Source organism: Lucilia sericata, unplaced genomic scaffold (genome assembly GCF_015586225.1).
Source record: "Lucilia sericata isolate MDLA Ls3-8-SP2 unplaced genomic scaffold, ASM1558622v1 Contig000551F_arrow, whole genome shotgun sequence".
Taxonomy (NCBI): Eukaryota; Metazoa; Arthropoda; class Insecta; order Diptera; family Calliphoridae; genus Lucilia; species Lucilia sericata.
Window position 1 is genome coordinate 80584 of NW_023994561.1, and position 26416 is coordinate 106999.

Below are 26416 nucleotides of genomic sequence, written 5' to 3' on the forward strand. Positions count from 1 at the left end.
TAAATAGTGTAACGATTTATCAAACGGTTAACAATTACAATTTAACTGTTTTAACAAACAAGTCTAAATCACAATCAAACAAAATCAAAATGTTCAAATTTGTAAGTTAGAAGTTTGTCTATCAAAATATCGTTTATATATTAATATAATTATGTTTAAATCCTATAGGCCGTTGTCATCTTCGCTGTCATTGCCTGTGCTGCTGCCAAACCCGGTTTTGTAGCTCCTTTGGCTTACACTGCTCCTGCCGCCGTTGTAGCTGCCCCCGCTGGTGTTGTTACTGCCACCAGTAGCCAATATATTGCCCGTAACCACAATGGTATTGTCTCCACCCCTGTTGTTGCTCCAGTAGCTACTCCTGTTGTTGCCAAGACTGTTGCCTACTCTGCCCCTGTTGCTGCTGCTTATACCGCTCCCGTTGTAGCCAAATACGCTGCTGCCTACTCTACTCCTTTGGCTTACTCCGCCCCTGTTGTTGCCAAATATGCCGCCGCTTACTCTCATCCTTTGGCCTATTCAGCTCCTTTGACTTATGCCGCTGCCCCAGCTCCAGTTTTGTTCTAAAAACTGTCTAGTCTGGTTGCTTAATTGATGATAATTAATTAATTGTGATTTAATGAAAATGTTAATAAATTGTTAGTATAATTTTAGTATTTAAAATTTTAAGAGTTTTTATTTCGAAAACCGGATTTAGATTAGTATCATATGTAAAACCGATTTTTCGGTAAAAACTAATTTTTCATAAAAAATGGGGTTTGCATTATGTTTGTAATCAGAAAGTGCAACATTAGAATACAATATCGTCTTTATTTGGGACCTATAACGTTTTCGTTGAATATGGATGAATAGATCGAACGATCAAGTGTTTCGATTAAAAAGATCGAATTGCATTGGGTGTAGACAACAAAGCTTTCTCTCCATCGAAGTCGAAGTTTGTGTCCTCAAAGCTTTAGCTTTACTTTTTTCATTTGGAAAATTATATGAATGTGTTCAATCGGTTTCAACGTGCGAAAAGTGGTTTCTGCAGTTCAGAAGTGGTGATTTTCATACGAGGAACAAATATCGTCCAGGCCAACCAAATAGGTTTGAAGATCAAGTCAAACTCAACAAGAACTTTCAAAATAATTGGATTTTAAAACGATTGCAAGGATTCATCCAAAAGTAAGGAAATTGAATACCAGACGAATTTAAGCCGAGTGACCTAGAATGTTAATTCTGCATGTCCGAAATGCAGAAAGTCAGTTATGGATCGCTCTGTGTTTGGTGGACCAAACCATTAGTGGCTGCTGAAATCTATCACAGGGAACCTTCTACGTCAAATGCAACTGATTCGTTGGAAGCTTGACTGAAAATCGCCCACGGTATACATCTGTTGAAATATATTTAAAAAGTGTTTGGAAAGTTTTGCCTCACCTCCTCACCTTTTCTGAAACTCCGTTTCCTGTTCGTAGTTCCTGAGATTTTTTATTTTTATTTGGAATAACATTGTTTCCAAGATATATGGATCCAATTTCGACAAAAGTCTGGCAATGACAGAAAGAGTGTTTCACCGTTTCATTGACCTCTCAGCTTGCTCTTCATACGTAAGAATCCGTTCGTTCAATTTTGTATAGTTGTGTATGTCCACTAAGAATATGTACCATCATACTTAACTCAGACTTATACATTCTAAGAGGGTACATTTTCGTCCTGCTCTCGTTGTTATTAAACCAAAGGATTTTCGTTCCATCGTTCCATTATTCTATAAGGCTGAATGGAATACCCTCGTCCATGATTTTGATTCTGAATTTTAATTTCGTTGCCGTCAGCTAAACTTCCCCAAGTTCCCTTTCCTTTCAATACCTCTGAAAGAGTATTCGGTTGAGATTCTCTTAGAGTTCTGCATTAGATTTAAAGTTATCAGCTGATATCGCGCCGATCGGATGGTCCGGTCGAAATTAAATTTCACATGGGCGTAGCCAAGCCGAACGCTCTAGAAACGGCGCTATAGGGGCTCTAAGTTGGATACCTTTGAAATTTTTAACTTCTATAATTTACGAGTTATAGGCATTTGAAAATTAATATGTACAAATTTGCTTACACTTAGATCCGCATCTTTTTACATAGCACATTCGGGAACGGAAGTTTCCTTCAAGCTTTCTGACCAATGTAGCGTTCTTCAGGCTGAATTGTCTGCCATAAAACGGGCTGTAAACTGGATCAGGTTTTACCGAATATATGGTGTTAATATTCAAATATATACCGATGCCAGGCAGCTCTTAAGGTTCTAAGTGGTGTCTACACAACATCAAACTTAGTCCTAGAATGTCGGACATCCCTTAATGAGATGGCGAAACATTCCACAATAGGACTGTACTAGATTCCAGGACATCAACAAATTTCTGGTAACACCATTGCGGACTCTCTTGCCAAGTAGGGTTCCTCACTTGCAAGAAAGCACACCGACCCTTTCGTCGGCATACCGCTTTCAACCTGCAAATGCTCTATATGTGAAAAATTATATGAGCTTGCGAAATGCAGATGGTCGACAGAGGCCAAGTGCAGGCAAGGATCATGTGGCCATTATTCAACCCAAAAAGATCACAAGCCTTTCTCCATATTCAATCTACGGAACTTAACGGCGATGGTAACTGGCCACTGGCCAGCAAGAAGACTAAACTTAGCCAGTAATGACTTCTGCAGGAGCTGCCAGGATGAAGAGGAAGAAGAGAGTATAACTCACTTCCTCTGTCATTTTCCTGCCCTAGCAGATCATAGAATTAGTCTGCTAGGTAGCTACTTCTTGCATGACTTAGCGGATCTATGGGAGGTCGACATCCGACAGATAGATTCCTATATTCGTGCGACCAACTAGTTCGGTTTAGGAAACCAGAGTAAGTAGGTTGAAGTGTAATAATACGTTGACCGTTTTCTCTCGTTTCAGGTATCACAAAGGGATCAATATACTGGACCTAAGTGTGTCCCCAGTGAAGACATCGTGAGGACGACCTGCTATCCTAACCTATGTTTTTCTGAGAGTTATCTTTACATGAAAAAATCATGGACTATTTTTATACCCTACACCACTATAGTGGGGAGGGTATAATGCGTTTGGGCAGTGAGTCCGTGTAAAGTGTGTGCGCACGCTGTAGGTCGCAATTTACGAGATAGTTTTATGAAATTTTGCACATACTCTATTGCACTATTCAAGGGATACGGTTGCGTGGGAGCTATATGAAATAATGGACCGATTTTAACCATTTTCAATAGGCTTCGTCCTTGGGCCAAAAGAAGAGTATGTATCACAGACGGACACACAGATGGATATAGCTAAATCGACTCTGAAAGTGATTCTGGGCCGATTGGTATACTTTAAGGTGGGTATAGGACCAATATTTTTGGGACCAATATTTTGACGAAATAATAGACAGATTTTAACCGTTTTCAATAGGCTTCGTCCTTGGGTCAAAAGAAGAGTATGTATCACAGATGGATATAGCTAAATTGACTTAGAAAGTGATTCTAAGCCGATTGGTATACTTTAAGGTGGGTGTAGTACGAATATTTTTGGGTGTTACAAATATTAGCACAAACGCATAATACCCTCCCCACTCTAGTGGTGTAGGGTAAATTAATCCAAAATGTTAACATACTCACTGGTATAGGGTATCATATGATCGGTCATGCCCGACTATACATTCATATTTGTTTGAATATGTAGCCCTTATGCCCTCGCATCCTTTCGAATTTGACCTTTTTTTTATCAAACTTTTAACTTTGAGCCACATGTTCTAAAAGCCCAAACTGAGAGGTATTTATAGACTAAAAAAGCACAATTTGTATTTCTAATGTAAATCCAGAATGGGGCAGAATTTCGCCAAATTCCAACTATTCTTTGTTTTGAAATAATATGACGTCTGCGGAAGTATATTTCGTATAGATTTTATAATAACAATTTTTCTAGTTTATCAAGCCTATTTTTGTTTTCTTAAAGAACTATTTTAAAAGACAATATTTGTATGCAAAAGATGTTTAAATTGCAAAAACTAAATAAGAAATAAAATTTAACAATTTATTTATATAGATAAAATCAATTATTTATGGCAATAATCGTTTCAAACTCTAAGACACCCTACAGTTAAAGGAAACCGCTATTCTTCATTGTTAACAGACTTGTTAATCTACCTAAACTTAGAGTGTAAAAGAGCTAAGTCTAATTTTTATACAAACTAAAGAGTTAAATAAGGAGTATAAATTAATTTATTTTAAATTTAAAACTTTTTTATTAAAGGATTTTATTTGCAAATTATACAAAGTCTAGAAAATTTGGATTTTAGTTCTGTTTTGGGAACTTAATACATTTTGATTTAAAGACGATATGGTATAAAAAGGTTTTTAGTATTTTTTAATAAATCTAGTAAACTTTTCTCTCGAATTTATATTAAAACTAGCAATACCCAGTGTGCTTTGCTACCCTAAAAGCAATATAAATAAAAAATCTTCTTAACAATTTTGAAGATTCTAACTGTAATGTTTTCCAGAGATGCATTTTTTCCGAACGTTAATTAAGATTTTAATGTAATCGATGACAAATTAAAAAAAAAATCTAATATTTTCCCAGATATACGAAATTCTGTATTTAATTCATATAGGGGGTGCCAAGACCCCATTGAAAGTCCGCCCGTTATTCTCTAAATGTCAAAGATCTTCATGTAGAATTTGAAGATTCTAGCTCTAATAGTTTCTCAGATATACGAATTTTTCTATTTAATTCATATGGGAACTCACAGCCCCCAGATGAAAGTCCGCCCTTTTTTTCTCCAAAATGTTCATAATATGAATATGTATAATAAAGTTCTTCTTGCTATATTTGAAGAATCTTGTTCTATTAGTTTCCCAGATAAGCGAAATTTTGTATTTAATTCATATGTGAGGTGCCAAGCCCCCCATTGAAAGTCCGCCCGTTATTCTCTGAATGTTCACATGAATATCAAAGTTCTTCAATTAAAATTTGAAGATTCTAGCTCTAATAGTTTCTCAGATATAATAATTTTCCTATTTAATTTATATGGGCTCCAAGCCCCCCATGACGAAAGTCCGCTCTTTTTTCTCCAAAATGTTCAGATGAATATTTAAGTTCTTAGTGCAAAATTTGAAGTATTTAGTTCAATTAGTTTCCCAGAATCTGGGACCCAGATAAACCAATTTTTGTATTTTATTAATATGGGAGGTGCTGCTCCCCCCATGGGTAGTCCGAAAATTTATTTCCCAAAATGTTTACATGGATGTTAAAGTTATTCGTGCAAGTTTTTAATATTCTAACTATAATAGTTTCCAAGATAAACGAATTTTTGTATTTAATTTATATGGGAGGTACCAGGCCCCCTAATGCTTATCCGCCCACTTTTTGTCTTAAGTAATTATATTGATACTAAAGTTGTTCCGACAAAATTTGAAGACTCTAACTATTATATTATCTCAGATATACTAATTTAATATTTTCTTAATATGGGCGTGGCACGTCGCCCACATGAAATTTCAACATAAAAAGTAGCCTATAGTTCCTTCCAGACATACAGGAAGAAAATTTCAGGAAAATCGGTCCAGCCGTTTAGCAGTCTATAAAGCACAAATAAACAAACATACATACATACAAACACACTTTCATAGAAGTATCGGAAACTTTAAGAACTTGACCTAAAATTTCAAAATTGTTCATAAAAATTAGTTGACATTACTTTTTAGCAATTTACTCAAAATGGTTACAAATCAGTTAAAGTAACAAAAATTTCTTTAGCTGCACTTTTCATACTCAAAAAAAAAAAAGTTTCGCAATACCAAAATTTAAAATTCAAATATCATACCAACCCACACATTTTAATTTAGATTTAAAGGAATTCAGTAAAAATAAAAATTCTTGTATATTTCCAAAATATTTAAAAATTTGCAAGGCTATGCATTCAATTTGACTTATTTCTTATGCATAAAACGTCATAGTCATAGACTACCCAAACAATTGTTAAGAAAACTTAACACGTTTTATTTAAATGTGAATTAAATTTAATAACTAGAGTATAAAAAGGGTAGCACAACACAGCAGCATTATTCAGTTTTATTCAAAACAAAACAAGAAAATCAACTAAACAACAAAATGGCCAAATTCGTAAGTAGAATTAAGAAATAATCTTAAAACAAAAAGTCCTTAGAGTCCTAATAAAGTGTGTGTGTTTTATTGTTCAGATCATTGTTTTGTGCGCTTTCATTGCCTGTGCTGCCGCTAAACCCGGTGTTGTAGCTCCTTTGGCTTATACTGCTCCCGTTGCTGCTCCTTTAGCTTACTCTGCTCCTTTGGCCTATACTGCCCCTGTTGCTGCTTATGCTGCCGCCCCTGTAGCTTACGCTAATGCTCATTTGGATGCCGCTTATGCCAGCAGCCGTGTTGACATTAAGCAAAACTACAATGCTGCTGTAGTTCCCGCCACCTATGCTGCCGCCGCTGCTGTCCCCGTTGCCACTCCTTTCGCTGCTCCCGTAGCCCCCGTTGCTCCTGTAGCTCCTCTTAAATACACCGCTGCCCCCGTTTTGTTGTAAATTTTTGGGTTTTTCAAGTTTTTTTTTTTTGTAAATAAAATGAATAGTTTTAATTGAAAGTTTAAAGGATGTTGTTTTTCATTCTCATTCAATATAAAATGATTTCAATTCTCTTAGGAAGTACTATTCGAAATTAGTACTTTGTACTAATTTCTATGATTTGTTAGTTCTTTAAAAATCCTTACCAAGCTCATGGTAATAGGGGAATCCGAAAGGTACAAAAAGGGGAAAAAAGTAGAACCCTTAGTGAACCTTAGTCACAATCAACAAAACTTCGTATTAAACTCGTACCAAATATTTCCTCAAAAAATAAAATTGAATAATTTTTTGGTACTTTTTTGAAATTTATAGTGTTAATTTTTGTCAGTTCAGCTAGGGGGATGAAAAAGGCACCAGAACAGAAAACCGAAAGAACTATATCCTATTGTTAATTGAAAAATAAAACAAGTTCGGCTATAAAGAATCTTAAAGTACAAAAAGTCCCTTTCATTCGATTCTCATTCAATCAGTTTCCTATATATAAAATTTTATATTTCTGTGTTCAATATCGTAACAAATCAAAAAGTACCACCTGAAAAATGAAAAAGTACAAAAGTCTCTCTTTATAAAGACCGTATGTCATGTGTTTCGGTTCTCCATTATAGAGAATCCAAAAGGTACCATTTAAAGAATGAAAAAGTACCAAAGAGTCCTCACTTACAAATTATTATTCAGTCAGGACCATGCATGTTCAAATATATGTTTCTATGTTGAATATTCAAAAAGTACCAAACAAATTTTATAAATTAAATTTCCCGTTTTTCCCCTTTTCCTTTCCCCTAGAAAATATTTTGTTTCAATAAATATTACAGAATTTGTACGTAATTTAATAGGCATAAGTCAGTAATTCGAAAAACTTTTCTTAATGTGCTGCAAAAAATGTACAAAAAATACTTTTCTCTCCCTTTTACATCCATAAAGTACTGAATTTTAAAAAAGCTCGAAATAAGTATCTCATAATTTTGAAAGATATATCCAAAATATTTACAAAAATTTTATTATCTTTATTAGTTAAAAAGTTCAAAAGGGCCAAAAAAGGTACCAAATTCACCTTTGTTACACATTTTCTTCCGTTAAAAGTACGAATTTCAAAAAGTACCAGACACCCATCTGCTAATTTTAAGAGAAGATACAGGTGCATTTAAAATATATATCGTGTTAGATTTCCCCTTTTCTTGCTCTAAATGTACAAATTTCCAAAAATCGTTCCTTAGTGGATCTATATAACCAAAAACACATCTGATTCTAGGTTCAGCCGTTTGGACTGTGCGATGATGAATCAGTCAGTCAGTAACGCTACTTCTTTATATACATAACTAGCTATACCCAGTGTGCTTCGCGACCCTGATCGTATATATATCTGCAATATCAAAAAGTCCCCCTTTTAGAGATTTCAAGTTTCTAGGATCAATATTATAAAAAATTCAGAAAGTATCGTTCGAAGAACGAAAAAGTACCAAAAAGTCTCCTTTGATATGTTCCCACTTACTCCGGACTCTACGTGTTTAATTTCATGTTTCTAGATTCAATATTATAGAAAATGCAAAAAGTACCTTTTGAAGAATGAATACGTACAAAAAAGTACCCTTTTATAGATTCTCATTTACTTCGAGCTCTACATGGTTCTAGCTTCAATTTAATAGAAAACTCAATAAAGTACCAGTCGAAGTATGATAAAGTACCAATAAGTTCAATGTAATAGAAAACTCAAAAAGTACCAGTCGAAGGACAAAAAAGTACAAAAAAGCCCCCTGTTATAGATTCTCATTTACTCCGAGCTCTACATGCTTAATTTCATGTTTTTAGGTTCAATATTATAGAAAACTCAAAAAGTACCAGTTAAAAAAACGAAAAAGAACGAAAAGTGAGCAAAAAGTCCCATTTTATACGATCTCATTTACTCCGGACTCTACATGCTTAATTTCTTGTTTCTAGGATCATTATTATGGAAAATTAAAAAATACAACTTAAAAAACGAAAAAGTACCAAAAATTTCCCTTTTATAGATTTTAAAATAAAGTACCAAAATACAGTTTTTATCCGTTTGTTCCCTAAAGGGGCCGAATTTGTAAAAAGTACCAGACACCTGTCCGCTTATTTTTTAAATGAATGACAATAAGCTTTAAACTGTTCTAGTTTAGGAGATATGAGGTTACCGAATTTAGCCGCTTTTACCCTTTTTTTACCCCCTAAACATTCGAATTTCCAAAAATCTTATTGGATCTTTTTGGTGGGAAAATTTCAGCTCTTTAGCTTCAACCGTTTAGGCTGTGCGATAATGAATCAGTCAGTCAGTCAGTGAGTCAGTAACGTTAGAATTTTATTGATTGATATAGAAGATGATGAAGCTGAAGATGAACATGAACCGTTTCTAATGTTAATCTCTAGCCAAAAGAAAAGACAAATTTGCTGTAATATCTGCTATAGTTTCTGAAAAAAACTTATCAATAGCGATAAAACAAGTAATAAATATTTTATGCACCGATTTTGCCGAAGATTAATTTCAATATACATACAGACAGACAGTTTGACTGACAGACATACATCGTAAAATGATTCCCCTATCTATAAGGTCTCGGAATATATAAACTTTACAGGGTCGTTAAATTATATTATAAAAATGTCGAGAAAGTAACGGGTATAAAAGTAAAGATTTTGTTAAGGTAATAAAACATTGCCTTGTTAACCTTGAAACTAAAGAAGATAGCATCCGAAGTTCTCGTTTTGTTGTCCTAATCAGTGTTTACAAAAACTACATTTCCTACCAAGTTTGATGCAGTATAGAGGCCTTACTAAAGGCATTATTTTATAGACTCAAGTACACGCAGTCACATTTCAAAATCGTTTCAATTTTACATGTTAATAGAATGCTTATTTAAAAAGGGCCTGTAGAAGGTCTTCCGTTAAAGGCCTCTATTGGAAGTTCTTTTGTTGAAGTCTTTTAAGGTCTTGCACTTTAAGGCTTATTAGAAGATCTTCAGTTGAAATAGAATGTCCTCATAGGAAATTACTTTAATAGTTATATTGACTTATTCATTAGAACTTTAAATGTTTTAAATCATAATTAAATTAAAAAATCACTTACCTTATTTAACACTTATTTTCCTTTTCGGCAACAATTTTATTTCAGCTTTTTTACAAACTTTTAATTAGCTTTTTATTTATTTTTTTATTTCAAAGCTTTTTTTATTTATTTTCACCACATTTTTTTTAATTTCTTAGCTTTTTTCTTGCTTTTTCCTTCTCATTTCCTTTATTATAATTGAAAGCTTTTGACTTATTTGAAATTATTTTACTTCTTTATCTTAACTTTACAAAACTTATAAAAGCTTTTCTTTTCTCATTAACAAGCTTTTTTTATTCACTTTCCAAACAACCAACTAACCAAGAAACTTAACACACTTTCCTAACCACACACCTACATACACACACTTATTAACAACGAATGGCCAAACTAAAACAACAAACCGACAAACCGAGCTCAGCATTTTATTTTTTTCCAAACAATTTTTCCTTACTTTTTTTACTAATTTACAAGTTATTTTTTAACAATATTTTTACACGGAAATATTAACAAACATTTAAATTTTATATTTATGCAAAAATATTAATAATTTATTAACTTTTAACCAGATTTATTAATAAATTAAACGAGCACTAATCACCAAACAACCGAACACTTGCAAAATTTCTAGAAAACTAAAAGAGAAAAATGCAAGTAATGATTGCTATTGTTGTTGTTGATGCTGCTGCTGTCATTATTTGATTTGTACTAAATTGTATGTAATATGTTTGTTGTTATTGTATTTTGTTGTAGAGAGGGGGATTATAGTAAAAAGTGCGTAAATAGCTTAAGAGCAAGAAGATGTTCAGCAGATTTATTAGTGAAATGTCAAAACGGAAATATTTAGTAAAATATTATTAAACTAATAATGACAGGGTTGGGAATTTGTATAGTATGTGGTATTTATTAAGGCGAATGCAAATGCAAATATCTATATACAATTCAACGTTACTGACTGATTCACTATCGCACAGCCTAAACGGTTGAAGCCAATATGCTGAAATTGGAACATGAGGTTGGTCTCCCACTAAATAGGTCCACTAAGACGGGATTTCTAATGTTTAGGTGGTAAGAAAGGGTAAATTCGGTAACCTCATATCTCCTAAACTAGAAAAGATTCAAAAACAGTTTAAAGCTTATCGTAGTTCGAAGTCTGGTACTTTTTTCAAATTCAGCCCCTTTAGGGAATAAATGGCTAAAAACTGTATTTTGGTACTTTTTTTTGCACCCCATGTATATTTTTAAACAGTGAACAACATTCAACAAATATTTTTGACTCCTTCATAACTTAACAAAAAAAAAAAAAAAAAAATATGAATTTAGTACTTTTTGAATATTCGGACGTTTAAGGGGTGAAAATTGTACCTATTTATGTAGACTTTTTTCAAACAACATTGTTTTTTGGTTTATTAACTTATACATATGAATACATAATAACGGACTCCCACTATGATGTTGCAACTTTTTGGAATTGCATTTTTATTTCGTTAATGGGGAGGAAAAAAGTACTAAAAGGGGTAAAAATGGGGAAATTTAATTTATTCAAACACAATAATCCAATTTAGATAACATTTTTAGATTTAAAAACACTAAATATGCTAATGGAACCCCATTACCAAGTAGTATTTTTTTGTTACTTTTTCATTCTCCAACTTTTCGCTACTTTTTCGTTCTACATAAGTACTTTTTTAAGATTTATTTAAAATTAAACCTAGAAACATGAAATTAAGCATGTAGAGCCTGAAGTAAGTGAGAAACTATAAAAGAAAACTTTTTGGTACTTTTTCGTAATTCGACTGGTACTTTTTTGAGTTTTCTATTAAATTGAACCTAGAAGTTAACATGTAGAGCCCGGATTAAATGAGAAACTATAATCTAAATAAACATACACGGTCCTTATTGAATAGCATACTTTAAGAGAGAACTTTTTAGTACTTTTTATCTTTCAAAAGGTACTTTTTGAATATTCCAAATAAAAACATACATTTGAACATGCGTAGTCCTCTGAATAATAATCTGTAAGTGTGAACTCTATGGTACTTTTCCATACTTCAAATGGTACCTTTTAGATTCTCTATAATGGGGATCCAGAACACATGACATACGGTCTTTATTAAATAAGAATTTATTAAGAGAGATTTTTGTACCTTTCCTTTGAAAGCCTGTTGGGAATTCTTTCGCTGAAGTCTTTTAAGAAGGTCTTTCGTTGAAGGCTTATTAGAAGATCTTAAGTAGACTGTTCTATAGTCCAGACTATAGAATGTTCTACAGTCAAGACTATAGACTGTTCTATAATCCAGACTTTAAAGAGTTCTATAGTCCAGACTATAGACTGTTCTTTAGTCCAGACTATAGACTGTTCTTTAGTCCAGACTATAGACTGTTCTATAGTCCAGACTATAGACAGTTCTATAATCCAGACTATAGACAGTTCTGTAGTCCAGACTATAGGCAGTTCTATAGTCCAGACTAAAGACAGCTCTATAGTCCAGACTATAGACAGTTCAATAGTCCAGACTATAGACAGTTCTATAGTCCAGACTATAGACAGTTCTATAGTCCAGACTATAGACAGTTCAATAGTCCAGACTATAGACAGTTCTATAGTCCAGACTATAGACAGTTCTATAGTCCAGACTATAGACAGTTCTATAGTCCAGACTATAGACAGTTCTATAGTCCAGACTATAGACAGTACTATAGTCCAGACTATAGACAATTCTATAGTCCAGACTATAAACAGTTCTATAGTCCAGACTATAGACAATTCTATAGTCCAGACTATAGACAGTTCTATAGTCCAGACTATAGACAGTTCTGTAGTCCAGACTATAGACTGTTCTATAGTCCAGACTATAGACAGTTCTATAGTCCAGACTATAGACAGTTCTATAGTCCAGACTATAGACAGTTCTGTAGTCCAGACTATAGACAGTTCTATAGTCCAGACTATAGACAGTTCTATAATCCAGACTATAGACAGTTCTATAGTCCAGACTATAGACAGTTCTATAGTCCAGACTATAGACAGTTCTATAGTCCAGACTATAGACAGTTCTATAATCCAGACTATAGACAGTTCTATAGTATATAGTACTATAGACAATTCTATAGTCCTCACGGAATATCTCATGCGAAAAATAAAGAGAAATGATTATCGCCTCTTTATAATATGTAAATATGACTTTTAAAAGGCCCACGAATCGAAGTCCTTTTTTTATAAATGATCAAAAAGTCGGTCCGAAAAGGGCTATATACATATAAGGACAGTAAACCACTTGAACAGCTTTTTCTCACAATAAAATAATCACAAAATACTTCTATATATATAATCCTTGTGAAGTTTGAAATTGAAATCAAAGCGATTAAGCCGCGCTGTATCCAAATCTGGCCTCAGAATTTCTCTATCATAACAAGTCCTCTAGAAAAGTAGCATAAAATAGGGGTACTGATTTCAACTTTTATTTTCAAATTTTGTTGCGCTGTGTTATTTTTAACTTTGAGGAATATTTAGATCCTAGGATGAAGAATACTATAGACCAAATTTGTGACCTGTGAGGCGTATTATATTCAGCTAGATCTAATTAAAATAAAAACAAATAAATAGCAGTTTTTGTTCTTAGGAATTCAATTTATTTTTTGGCATCATGTATCAAAATCATTTCGCAGTTTTTACAACAAAACTGGGGCGGCAGCATAAGACAAAGGCAAGGAAGCGGTGTAAGCCAAGGGAGCAGCAACTGGGGCAGTGTAAGCAACAGTCTTGGCAACAACAGGGGCGGCTACGGGGGCAACAACGGGAGCAGTGGCAATACCATTGTGGTTGCGAGCAATGTACTGGCTACTGGTAGCAGTAACTACACCGGCGGGGGCAGCTACAACAGGAGCAGTGTAAGCCAAAGGAGCAGCAGTCAATAAGCCAGGCTTAGCAGCAGCACAAGCAATAAGGGCAAAGATAACAAAGGCCTAAAAATTTCAAGCAATTCTATATTAGTTAAGGGAACACTTAAAGGATATTGAGTATGCAAAAAAAACTTACGAATTTGAACATTTTTGCTTAAGTTGTGAAAGACAAGTTTAAAACTGAACTGTTGGTAACAATAAAAGGCAACAGTATTTATAGCAAACTAAACAATTTTAGTTGAAAGGTCAATTATAATATATTCCTAAAGAACTTTCGGTTACTATTTATTATTTTTTCAAATAAACACTAATCAAAATTCTTTAAACAAAATCGTTAAAAACAAACTTCATTGTCAATTTATAAAAGAAGGTTTAGAAATTCCAAAAATACTGTTAATAACAAAACACAAGGCACGTACTAAATTAATACGAAAATGTTAAAATGAATACCAACTATCCATTTACTTACTCAAATTAGATAGGAAAAGTAAATACTAATATATTTGATTAAAGTCTTTACTTAAATTAACACGCAATTAATGACTGGTTTTAACTAGCTATATAAATAAAGGTTTAAGTCTGAAATCAGCATTAGAAAACAAAAATTCGTTAAGAATAAACCCAACATCTTCAACATGTTCAAATTTGTAAGTTAACTCAACTATTTATTTAATTTAATTCGAAATAAAACTAAATTTATTTATATTTCTTGCATTAGGCCGTTGTTATCTTTGCCTTCATTGCCTGTGCTGCTGCCCAGCCTGGTTTGTTGTCCGCTCCTTTGGCTTACTCTGCTCCTGCTGCTGTTGTTGCAGCTCCCGCCGGTGTTGTTACCGCCACTAGCAGTCAATTTGTTGCCCGTAACCACAATGGCATTGTCTCCACCCCAGTTGTTGCTCCAGTAGCCGCCCCTGTTGTTGCCAAGACCTTTGCTGCTCCTTTGGCTTACTCTGCTCCAGTTGTAGCTAAATATGCTGCTCCTTTGGCTTACTCTGCACCTTTGTCCTACGCTGCTGCTCCAGTTTTGCTGTAAATTTTCCAAAATTTTTTGGCCAGAAAAGGATGTGCGATTTGAAGACTGTTATTAAATAAAGCTAAATTATTTTAAATATTAAAAAGTAACGTTTTATTAATTTACATGGGAGTATGTTCAAAAACGCTATGCCAAATCCTCAAATCCTTTTGAACTCTTCAAATATTTATAAAAATTGAAACTTTGAAAACTTAAATTTTAAATATAGTCTATTCTATAGTTCGGAATATAAACAAGACTAGTCCATAGTCAAGTCTAATCTAGTCTATAGTCTAGTCTATAGTCTAGTCTATAGTCTAGTCTATAGTCTAGTCTATAGTCTAGTCTATAGTCTAGTCTATAGTCTAGTCTAGTAGTCTATAGTCTAGTCTATAGTCTAGTCTATAGTCTAGTCTATAGTCTAGTCTATAGTCTAGTCTATAGTCTAGTCTATAGTCTAGTCTATAGTCTAGTCTATAGTCTAGTCTATAGTCTAGTCTATAGTCTAGTCTATAGTCTAGTCTATAGTCTAGTCTATAGTCTAGTCTATAGTCTAGTCTATAGTAGTCTATAGTCTAGTCTATAGTCTAGTCTATAGTCTAGTCTATAGTCTAGTCTATAGTCTAGTCTATAGTCTAGTCTATAGTCTAGTCTATAGTCTAGTCTATAGTCTAGTCTATAGTCTAGTCTATAGTCTAGTCTATAGTCTAGTCTATAGTCTAGTCTATAGTCTAGTATAGTCTAGTCTATCTATAGTCTAAGTCTAGTCTATAGTCTAGTCTATAGTCTAGTCTATAGTCTAGTCTATAGTCTAGTCTATAGTCTAGTCTATAGTCTAGTCTATAGTCTAGTCTATAGTCTAGTCTATAGTCTAGTCTATAGTCTAGTCTATAGTCTAGTCTATAGTCTAGTCTATAGTCTAGTCTATAGTCTAGTCTATAGTCTAGTCTATAGTCTAGTCTATAGTCTAGTCTATAGTCTAGTCTATAGTCTAGTCTATAGTCTAGTCTATAGTCTAGTCTATATAGTCTATAGTCTAGTCTATAGTCTAGTCTATAGTCTAGTCTATAGTCTAGTCTATAGTCTAGTCTATAGTCTAGTCTATAGTCTAGTCTATAGTCTAGTCTATAGTCTAGTCTATAGTCTAGTCTATAGTCTAGTCTATAGTCTAGTCTATAGTCTAGTCTATAGTCTAGTCTATAGTCTAGTCTATAGTCTAGTCTATAGTCTAGTCTATAGTCTAGTCTATAGTCTAGTCTATAGTCTAGTCTATAGTCTAGTCTATAGTCTAGTCTATAGTCTAGTCTATAGTCTAGTCTATAGTCTAGTCTATAGTCTAGTCTATGTCTAGTCTATAGTCTAGTCTATAGTCTAGTCTAGTCTATAGTCTAGTCTAGTCTAGTCTATAGTCTAGTCTATAGTCTAGTCTAGTCTATTCTATAGTCTAGTCTAGTCTATAGTCTAGTCTATAGTCTAGTCTATAGTCTAGTCTATAGTCTAGTCTAGTCTATAGTCTAGTCTATAGTCTAGTCTATAGTCTAGTCTATAGTCTAGTCTATAGTCTAGTCTATAGTCTAGTATAGTCTAGTCTATAGTCTAGTCTATAGTCTAGTCTATAGTCTAGTCTATAGTCTAGTCTATAGTCCAGTCTATAGTCTAGTCTATTGTCTAGTCTATAGTCTAGTCTATAGTCTAGTCTATAGTCTAGTCTACAGTCTAGTCTATAGTCTAGTCTATAGTCTAGTCTATAGTCTAGTCTATAGTCTAGTCTAGTATAGTCTATAGTCTAGTCTAGTCTATAGTCTAGTCTATAGTCTAGTCTAGTCTAGTCTATAGTCTAGTCTATAGTCTAGTCTATAGTCTAGTCTATAGTCTAGTCTATAGTCCAGTCTATAGTCTAGTCTATTGTCTAGTCTATAGTCTAGTCTATAGTCTAGTCTATAGTCTAGTCTACAGTCTAGTCTATAGTCTAGTCTATAGTCTAGTCTATAGTCTAGTCTATAGTCTAGTCTATAGTCTAGTCTAGTATAGTCTATAGTCTAGTCTAGTCTATAGTCTAGTCTATAGTCTAGTCTATAGTCTAGTCTAGTCTATAGTCTAGTCTATAGTCTAGTCTATAGTCTAGTCTATAGTCTAGTCTATAGTCTAGTCTAGTCTATAGTCTAGTCTATAGTCTAGTCTAGTCTATAGTCTAGTCTATAGTCTAGTCTATAGTCTAGTGTAGTCTATAGTCTAGTCTATAGTCTAGTCTATAGTCTAGTCTATAGTCTAGGTCTATGAGTCAGTCTATAGTCTAGTCTTAGTCTAAGTATAGTCTAGTCTATAGTCTAGTCTATAGTCTAGTCTATAGTCTAGTCATTAGTCTATTCTAGGTCTATTCCTATAGTCTAGTCTATAGTCGAGTCTATAGTCTAGTCATAGTCTAGTCTCTATGTCTAGTCTATAGTCTAGTCTATAGTCTAGTCTATAGGTTCTAGTCTAGCGTCTAGGTCTATAGTCTAGTCTATAGTATAGTCTATAGTCTCGTCTATAGTCTAGTCTATAGTCTAGTTATAGTTCTAGTCTTATAGTCCTAGTCTATAGTCTAGTCTATCGTCTAGTCTATAGTCCAGTCCTATAGTCTAGTCTATTGTCTAGTCTATAGTCTAGTCTATAGTTCTAGTCTATAGTTCTAGTCTACTAGTCTAGTCTAAGCTGTCTATAGGTCTAGTTCTATAGTCTAGTCTCTTAGGTCTAGTCTAGTATAGTCTAGTCTATAGTCTAGTCTATAGTCTCGTCTATAGTCTAGTCTATAGTCTAGTCTATAGTCTAGTCTATAGTCTAGTCTATAGTCAGTCTATAGTCTAGTCTATAGTCAGTATATAGTTAGTCTAGTCTATTAGTCTAGTCTATAGTCTAGTCTATAGTCTAGTCTATAGTCTAGTCTATAGTCTAGTCTATAGTCTAGTCTATAGTCTAGTCTATAGTCTAGTCTATAGTAGTCTATAGTCTAGTCTATAGTCTAGTCTATAGTCTAGTCTATAGTCTAGTCTATAGTCTAGTCTATAGTCTAGTCTATAGTCTAGTCTATAGTCTAGTCTATAGTCTAGTCTATAGTCTAGTCTATAGTCTAGTCTATAGTCTAGTCTATAGTCTAGTCTATAGTCTAGTCTATAGTCTAGTCTATAGTCGTCTATAGTCTAGTCTATAGTCTAGTCTATAGTCTAGTCTATAGTCTAGTCTATAGTCTAGTCTATAGTCTAGTCTATAGTCTAGTCTATAGTCTAGTCTATAGTCTAGTCTATAGTCTAGTCTATAGTCTAGTCTATAGTCTAGTCTATAGTCTAGTCTATAGTCTAGTCTATAGTCTAGTCTATAGTCTAGTCTATAGTCTAGTCTATAGTCTAGTCTATAGTCTAGTCTATAGTCTAGTCTATAGTCTAGTCTATAGTCTAGTCTATAGTCTAGTCTATAGTCTAGTCTATAGTCTAGTCTATAGTCTAGTCTATAGTCTAGTCTATAGTCTAGTCTATAGTCTAGTCTATAGTCTAGTCTATAGTCTAGTCTATAGTCTAGTCTATAGTCTAGTCTATAGTCTAGTCTATAGTCTAGTCTATAGTCTAGTCTATAGTCTAGTCTATAGTCTAGTCTATAGTCTAGTCTATAGTCTAGTCTATAGTCTAGTCTATAGTCTAGTCTATAGTCTAGTCTATAGTCTAGTCTATAGTCTAGTCTATAGTCTAGTCTATAGTCTAGTCTATAGTCTAGTCTATAGTCTAGTCTATAGTCTAGTCTATAGTCTAGTCTATAGTCTAGTCTATAGTCTAGTCTATAGTCTAGTCTATAGTCTAGTCTATAGTCTAGTCTAGTAGTCTATAGTCTAGTCTATAGTCTAGTCTATAGTCTAGTCTATAGTCTAGTCTATAGTCTAGTCTATAGTCTAGTCTATAGTCTAGTCTATAGTCTAGTCTATAGTCTAGTCTATAGTCTAGTCTATAGTCTAGTCTATAGTCTAGTCTATAGTCTAGTCTATAGTCTAGTCTAGTCTAGTATTCGTCTAGCTCTATAGTCTAGTCTATAGTCTAGTTCTAAGTCTTAGTCTATGTCTAGTTATCGTCTAGTCTATCGTCTAGTCTAGTATAGTTATTCTATAGTCTAGTTCTATAGTCTAGTCTATAGTCTAGTCTATCAGTCTAGTTCATAGTCTAGTCTATAGTCTAGTCTATAGTCTGTCTATAGTCTAGTCTTCTCTATAGTCTAGTCTATAGTCGTCTAAGTCTATAGTCTAGTCTAGTCTAGTAGTCTAGTCTAGTAGTCATATGTCTAGTTTATAGTCTAGTCTATAGTCTAGTTTAAGTTCTAGTTTTATAGTCTAGTCTATCGTTCTAGTCTATAGTCTAGTCTATAGTCTAGTCTATAGTCTAGTCTATGGTCTAGTCTATAGTCTATAGTTCTCTAGTCTAGTCTATAGTCTCGTCTATAGTCTGTCTATAGTCTAGTCTATTAGTCTAGTCTATAGTCTAGTCTATAGTCTAGTCTATAGTCTAGTCTATATTATAATCTATAGTCGTATCTATAGTCTTATCTATTGTCTAATCTATAGTCTAGTTTATAGTCTAGTCTATAATTTAGAATATAGTCTAGCCTCTCGTCTTGTTCTGTTGTCTAGTCTATAGTCTAGCCTATAGTCTAGTCTATAGTCTAGTCTATAGTCTAGTCTATAGTCTGGTCTATCGTCTAGTTTATCTGTCCAATGTGGAGCAATATTTATGGATCTACAACCGTTTTTATGTTATTTACATAAAATCCATTTTTTATGGGAATTATGGGTGATCTCAGATTTTCGCTATTTTCTAGATCAACATCACATTTATGGAAGTACAGCCTATTGTAGAATTTTCATATAAAATCATTTGTTTTTCTTTTAAAAATTAATTTAGGATTTTTAATAAAATAACTTACACATTCAAAAATATTAATTTCATCATTTACTAATCATATTAAAAATCATATACATACATACTACAAAATGCAATAACAGTTCAAAATTGGTTGTCCCCCATCATAGACAAAATGACTCACATTTTAACCCATGTGCCTTGTGTTCGATTTGCTACTGGTTTTATTAAGTTAAAATAATTGATATATTTTACATTCAAATTAAACAGTTTAATGTTGTTAAATTTACTACGTGATCTGATTTATCATGGAAATTTGTGGGAATTTTTGTATTTGAATAATTTCTAAGACTTTGACACTGAAATTTTATTTGGATTGTTTTGATTTGAAAGTTAACTAAAGCAATAATGAAATTTTTAAAAAATAATGTGTTGAGATTATATATTACATGAAATGATATGCGATTTTGTATAAAGGAACAACTAATGGTTTTATAACCTTTAAGATTTTTTTAAGAATAGATTAATATAACAGTTTGTAATCAAAGAATATGTTTAAAGTAATTAGGTCGGTATTTTGGATGTTAAAAATATGTAAATAATTGATTTTATTATTAAATTTAGTTTGCCCATCTACATTCGATTCAATTATAAATAAACCGTTAAAATTTTATTTATTTATTACGTGCACTGATTCATATAGGGCTTTTATTTTTGGGTTGAGGTAGGACAGGTTTTATTGCACAATTATAACATTTAATCAATATTTTTAAATCATTCTTTTGAAATACTTTAATACGAAACAAAATTATCAAACAAATTGGTTATAATTGGTGACGAAAAGAAATGTATTGGTTTTTCCGAAACATGCGCGATAAGAGAATTATTTAAGGATCTATAGCCGATTTTAAGTTTTTCATATTAAAATGTATACATCAACTACGTCATTCCATTTGTAAATTCTGTAAAATAATTTTCCGACTCCTATAAAGTATATGTATGTCCGTCTTTCCATCTGTCTGTCTATGCGTATGTTGAAATCAATGTCAGAAGACCCCAGTTATCTGCGAGATCTGAATCTTCTATTATTCTATCAGATATGCTTTCGTGAAGATCGCTATTTAAGAGCAATAGTCCGATACATCCTCCGAAAAATTTCATAAAAATTAAAATAAAACAAGTAAGAGTGTTAAATTTTAAGCCATTAATGAGTGTTGCAGTCATTTTCTAAAGGGGACCTTATATGGGGGGTAGGGTCAATCATGGACCGATCCTCATAAATTTTTTAGATAGATTTTGACTCGTATGAAACTTACTTATGTCGAATTTCATCTATATACTAGTATTTTTAAGCCAGTAATGAGCGTTAAAGTCATTTTCTGAAGGGGACCTTATATGGAGGGTAGGGTCAATTATGGACCGATCCTCATAAAATTTTGCATAATGATTTTGGATCATAAGAAACTTACTTATGTCGAATTTTATCGCTATATTCGTATTTTTAAACAAGTTATGGCTGTTAAAGCTGCTTTTCGAGGGGCCACTTGTATGGGGTATCAGAAAATGTGGACCGATATTGCCCATTTTCAATACCAAACAAACCTTACCTGTAAGAAATATTTATGTGAAATTTCAACCCTCTAGCTCTTTCCATTGGGACTCTATCGTGCTTTCAACAGACAGACAGACAGACAGACGGACGGACGGACAGACATGGCTAGATCGACTTAGAATTTAATGAGGACCCAGAATATATATACTTTTGTGGGTCTATGACCAATATTTTGATGTGTTACAAACGGAATGACAAAATCAATATCCCCCATCTTTTTTGATGGTGGGTATAACAAGTAGGAAAGTATAGTCGGACATGGCCGACTATATGAAACCCTACCTGAAAAACAAAATTTCTAAAAGAGACTTTATATGGGAGTTAGGATCAAATTTGGGCCGATCCGCAACAAATTAGGAGGAGGGATATATTTTTATATAGAGATTAGTCAATTCTTGGACGTTTATGATATTTTTAAAGGGTGGTTTGTATGGGGGCTAGGGTCAAACAACTATATAAAACTTAGTTGTGCCAGGAGGGATAGTAAAGTATATTTAACTTAGTTATGAGTTAAAAACCCCAAATCGGAAGGTCAGGTTGTATGGGGGGCTAGGTGAAATAATGGACCGATTTCAACCATTTGCCAGCCAGCCGGACAGACGGACGGATATTTCTTAATCGGCTCAGAAAGTGATTCTGAGTCGATCGGTATACTTTATGGTGTATACTAAGGGTGCAGGACCAATATTTTTGTGCGTTATAAATATCAGCACAAACGCATAATACCCTCCCCACTATAGTGGTGTAGGATATAACAAAGCAAGAACAACACGTTACTTATGTAGCTCAGAGATACAAGCCGTCTCGGCTCAACTCGGCGGCGGCTGGTCGACGGCCAAATTTTGACAAGCAGCGCCGCCGCCGACTCAAAAACTTATGTTTTTCTTAAAAAATTTTAACTGAGTTGCCATTTTTTTCAGACAAATTGAAAAGAGTTGCCACATCATTTTGTCTTCATGTATAAAAAACGGTTACAAACAATTTTTCATAAAAATAACTGTAATAATGGCAATTTTCTATAGAAAATACTTATATAGAGATACTTTTCTATCTAACAAACCAAAATAAACACAGTTTTCTATATAACAAACAAGCATATATAGAAAATATTCTGAAAAGAACAGAATATACCACAGCCGGTATATTTTATAATAAGCCGCCGCCGCCGATCATTTTGCATCGGCTTGTAACTCTGGTGTAGCTGTTGGACAATTGTATAAAAATTAAAATGGGATGTTATTTGTAACTTTAGTACCAAGAAACTTTTTTGGTACGTTTTCGTTCTTTAACTGGTTATTTTTAAAGTTTTCTATAATATTGAACCTGGAAACATGAAATTAAGAACGTAGAACGGGAAGTAAATAAGAACCTATAAAATAGGACATTTTTGGACTTTTTTTGTTCTTCAAAAGATACTTTATGACTTTTCTATAACATTCAGAATCCTGTACGAAATCTGTAGAATAGGATTTTTGGTACCGTTTCATTCTTAAACTGGTACTTTTTGAAACATACATATAATCAGACATATGGCATTCTGATGGAATAAAAATCTATAAGAGTAAATTTTTTGGTACTTTTGTTTTTCAACTGGTACTGGTTTTTCAACCGGATAATGAGATTTTCACAGATAAATCGATGGTTACTCATATCTCCTTGTTACGTGATCTCTAAAATTTCCTAGAAAAAATTACCAACTTAAAACTATGGTAGAATGATGAAATCGAGAAAATGAAAATGAAAATTATTAAGCATGTTTCGAATTGATTTTCAATAACTCTCAAATCAAGCAAACAGCGAAAATCTGTGATCATTCATACTATATATGATCTAATCAATAAAATCACTCATTTTTCATGGGAAACCAGAATTACCTAAAATCAACTTTAGATCCTTAAACATTAATCCAATTAGAAAGAAAATTCTGCAATCATTCAAATTTTATGTAAAACCAAAAATCGGCTATAGAACCTTAAATAATACCTTAATCAGGGTATAGCGGGAAACTTCGATATTCTATCAAGAAGTTTTTTTTTTTATATAAAACACAAAATTTAAAGTTAAATGTTCCTTAAATTACCATTTATTTTGGTATTAATTCTAAATTGTTTAAATTTTTACAATAAAACTGGAGCAGCGGCATATGACAAAGGAGCAGTGTAGGGCAAATGGGCGGAATAAGCTAAAGGAGCAGAGTAAGCTAAGGTTTTGGCAACAACAGGGGCGGCTACGGGGGCAACAACAGGAGCAGTGGCAATACCATTGTGGTTACGAGCAACAAATTGACTACTGGTGGCGGTAACCACGCCGGCGGGGGCAGCTACAACAGCAGCAGGAGCAGTGTAAGCCAAAGGAGCACTCAATAAACCAGGCTGGGCAGCAGCACAGGCAATAAAGGCAAAGATGACAAAGACCTATAAGCATAATACCACAAAATTCTTTTAAGCTTAGGATTTAAAGTTTTTTAAACAAAAATTTTAAAACTTACGAATTTGAACATTTTAGTGTTTCCTTTTGTGGATTTTCTATAAAAGAACTTATGTTTAAACTAATTTTAACCCTTATAAGGTCTAGTATTTATAGTAAATATAGCGTTAACAAGAGTTAATAACCTTTAAACTATAAACATTTGTAAAACATAAACAACACCACAATAACACTATTATTATTAAGCAACAATACGTGTTAGGCCCTTTTAAATTAAAGAAAAATTTCATTGTCAATGTTAAAAAATTTAAAAAAAAAAATAAATAAAATTTATATGTTGACCAAAAACTTAAAAAATTCCCATAATATGGGATTAGGTTAAAACCTAGGCACGTACCAACATTAAAATACCTTTAAACGTAATTTGTAAAAATTAAATTAAATTCAAATAAATTTTGAAAAATCAAACCAAAACAGTAGCCATTGAGAATGAATCATAATTATTAGTCACGAGTGTAGATTTCAGATATAAATAGTGTTTTAAATCGGCAACCAATATCAAAAACAATTTAATCTTTTAGAAATCAACAACATTTCAAAAAACACCCTACAACATGTTCAAATACGTAAGTTTTGAATTTAAATAAAGTTGAGTCCTTTATAGATTAAAATAAAATGTTTATGATATCCTTTATCAACAGGCCGTTGTTATCTTCGCTGTAATTGCTTGCGCTGCTGCCAAACCCGGTTTAATTGGTGCTCCTTTGGCTTACACTGCTCCCGCCGCTGTTGTAGCCGCCCCTGCTCCCGTAATTACCGCCACCAGCAGCCAAGTTATCGCCCGTAATTATAATGGTATTGCCAGCGCTCCCATTGTTGCCCCTGTTGCTGCTCCCGTCGTTGCTAAGACTGTTGCTCCCGTAGCTGTAGCTGCTCCTTTGGCTTACTCTGCCCCTGTTGTAGCTAAATATGCTGCCGCTGCTCCTTTGGCTTACTCTGCCCCTGTTGTAGCTAAATATGCTGCCGCTGCTCCTTTCGCCTACTCTGCTCCTTTAACTTATGCTGCTGCTCCAGCTCCAGTTTTGTTTTAAATATTAAGGACAATAGATGGTGGAGTTTTGAATGGAAGACTGACATGTTGAAATAAATTATTTGAAATAGTTATTAAAAAGTTTTGGTTTCATTATAATTATTATGATTTCAATTTTAAAATCACAAAAGGTTGATTTACTCGGGCTATTCCAAAGTAATGTATAGTCCATATAACTTTAGAATTGACATCACATTTTCTTGTTTCAGCCGACAGTCATAAGTACTCTTGATTTCTACTCTATATTTTATATAATTCTCATTTAGTTCATAATAATTTGAATTTATGAAGTAATATTGAAAGGATTTCCATCGAAAAATTTCAATTCCTGGGGAGAGAATGTTGGTTTAAGGACTGATATATCCAAATGCCATATATGTCTGGATTATCTCTTCGGTGCTGTTGACATCTCAACAGATGTCACTGGTTGATGTGACAGAGCAACTTATGCTAGATTCCTGAACCCGTTGAGTATCTCTTACTCTTTGCGTAGTAGGGCGCCAGTATAGGTTGGGGAATTTTCAGATTGATACTTGGTAGTTGCCTGTCATTCCGTATATCGTTCTTTATGGCCTGAGAATGGAACTGATGTAATTAGGGTTCTATAGTTGTAACGAAAAGTCGACTTTTCGACTTTTTGCATTTAGTTAAAAGTCGACTTTTTGAATTTTAAGTCGATTGTTCGACTTTTCGACTTTTTTCATTTAATTGAAAGTCGACCTTTAGACTTTTTGACTTTTAGTATTTTATAAATAGTCGACTTTTCGACATTTTCCGACTTTGCCATTTTTTTCGACTTTTTGGCTATTTTCGACTTCTTTCGACTTTTGTTCGAATTTTTTCGACTATTTTTTGACTTTCTTCGAGTTTTTCCGACTATTTTAGAGTTTTTGACTTTTTTCCACTTTTTTCAAATTTTCGACTATTTTTGATTTTTTTTTTACTATTTTCCAGTTTTCGACTTTTTCCGACGATAGTCGAGTTATCGACATTTTTGGAACAAAATAGTCGACTTCGACTTTTCGACTATTTTCGACAAAAAGTCGATTGTTCGATTATTCGAACCCTAGATGTAATTGGTGAGCGATCGGGAAAGACTCCTCTGACCGACAGGAGACTAGTACTGATTTAGTAGACTTTTTACTTCTCTAGGTGCTGTTGCTGAATCAACAGAGCCATCTCAGTAGTATGGTTGCGCGGGCTTTAAGAGGTTAAGGAATGCACTGGAATGGGTCATTAGTTGATGGGGATTGCACTTTAAATAATGCAATCTTTCATGACATCATAAGGGTGGTCACCTTCCGGTATACCGAAAGATTGATTTCACCTGATGTTGGGGTAGTCGCCCCTTCTATTGACTTTAGAGCAGTGATGGCTTTTTCCTTGTCGGGATTTGCATTGGGATAGATCCCATGCTGCCTGTCATTCTGCTAGCCCCGTTGCAAGAGATTAGATAGTTCGAGTACTTCAGCAAAGTGCTTGTACATGGACCGGCTCAGCCATGCAGTTCTTCATAGAAGGATTCAGAGGCGCGTGGTAGGCCGTCTCTAGTCGTGAAGGCAGTTGTTCAAAAAACCTGCACTCGACATTCGTGCCACTTTTAGTTCCCCCCGGGGCATGTTTCCTTGATGTCCCTTTTCATCTTGGTGTTATTGCAACCTTGGGAAAAGAGGGGCTCCAATACCTCTAGTCTGTCGGAACTATATACTTGTGATGATCAAATGTACCCTCGGCCTTTTCTTGGAATGATTTGACATGCGATCGAACAAGAGAATCACAAAAACTGCTACTACGGTAACCGTTAGCCCGCAGAGCAGAGTTT

The 26416-nt window shown here is 33.7% G+C and overlaps 5 protein-coding genes across 5 annotated transcripts; 3 read left to right on the forward strand and 2 right to left on the reverse strand.

The window, feature by feature from the left end:
- The first annotated feature begins 16 nt into the window (after positions 1-16).
- Positions 17-655, forward strand: LOC119606077 (cuticle protein 16.5-like). Its single transcript, XM_037959461.1, has 2 exons — positions 17-101; positions 169-655. Exons 1-2 carry the CDS (start codon positions 90-92, stop codon positions 562-564), a joined length of 408 nt encoding a protein of 135 aa, XP_037815389.1. The 5' UTR covers positions 17-89; the 3' UTR covers positions 565-655.
- A 5399-nt stretch (positions 656-6054) lies between these two features.
- On the forward strand, positions 6055-14694 carry LOC119606107 (cuticle protein 21-like). Its single transcript, XM_037959492.1, has 4 exons — positions 6055-6142; positions 6220-6566; positions 14148-14223; positions 14295-14694. The coding sequence occupies exons 1-4, from the start codon at positions 6131-6133 to the stop codon at positions 14607-14609; spliced, it is 750 nt and encodes a 249-aa protein (XP_037815420.1). The 5' UTR covers positions 6055-6130; the 3' UTR covers positions 14610-14694.
- LOC119606090 lies at positions 13284-13766 on the reverse strand. The gene is made up of 2 exons (XM_037959472.1): positions 13713-13766; positions 13284-13639 (listed from the first exon to the last, which is right to left on the reverse strand). The coding sequence occupies exons 1-2, from the start codon at positions 13722-13724 to the stop codon at positions 13346-13348; spliced, it is 306 nt and encodes a 101-aa protein (XP_037815400.1). The 5' UTR covers positions 13725-13766; the 3' UTR covers positions 13284-13345.
- Positions 14695-23194: 8500 nt separating the features above from the next.
- LOC119606108 lies at positions 23195-23577 on the reverse strand. The gene is made up of 2 exons (XM_037959493.1): positions 23566-23577; positions 23195-23491 (listed from the first exon to the last, which is right to left on the reverse strand). Exons 1-2 carry the CDS (start codon positions 23575-23577, stop codon positions 23195-23197), a joined length of 309 nt encoding a protein of 102 aa, XP_037815421.1.
- Positions 23578-24060: 483 nt separating this feature from the next.
- LOC119606080 (cuticle protein 16.5-like) lies at positions 24061-24675 on the forward strand. The gene is made up of 2 exons (XM_037959464.1): positions 24061-24130; positions 24206-24675. The coding sequence occupies exons 1-2, from the start codon at positions 24119-24121 to the stop codon at positions 24593-24595; spliced, it is 402 nt and encodes a 133-aa protein (XP_037815392.1). The 5' UTR covers positions 24061-24118; the 3' UTR covers positions 24596-24675.
- Positions 24676-26416: the final 1741 nt, after the last annotated feature.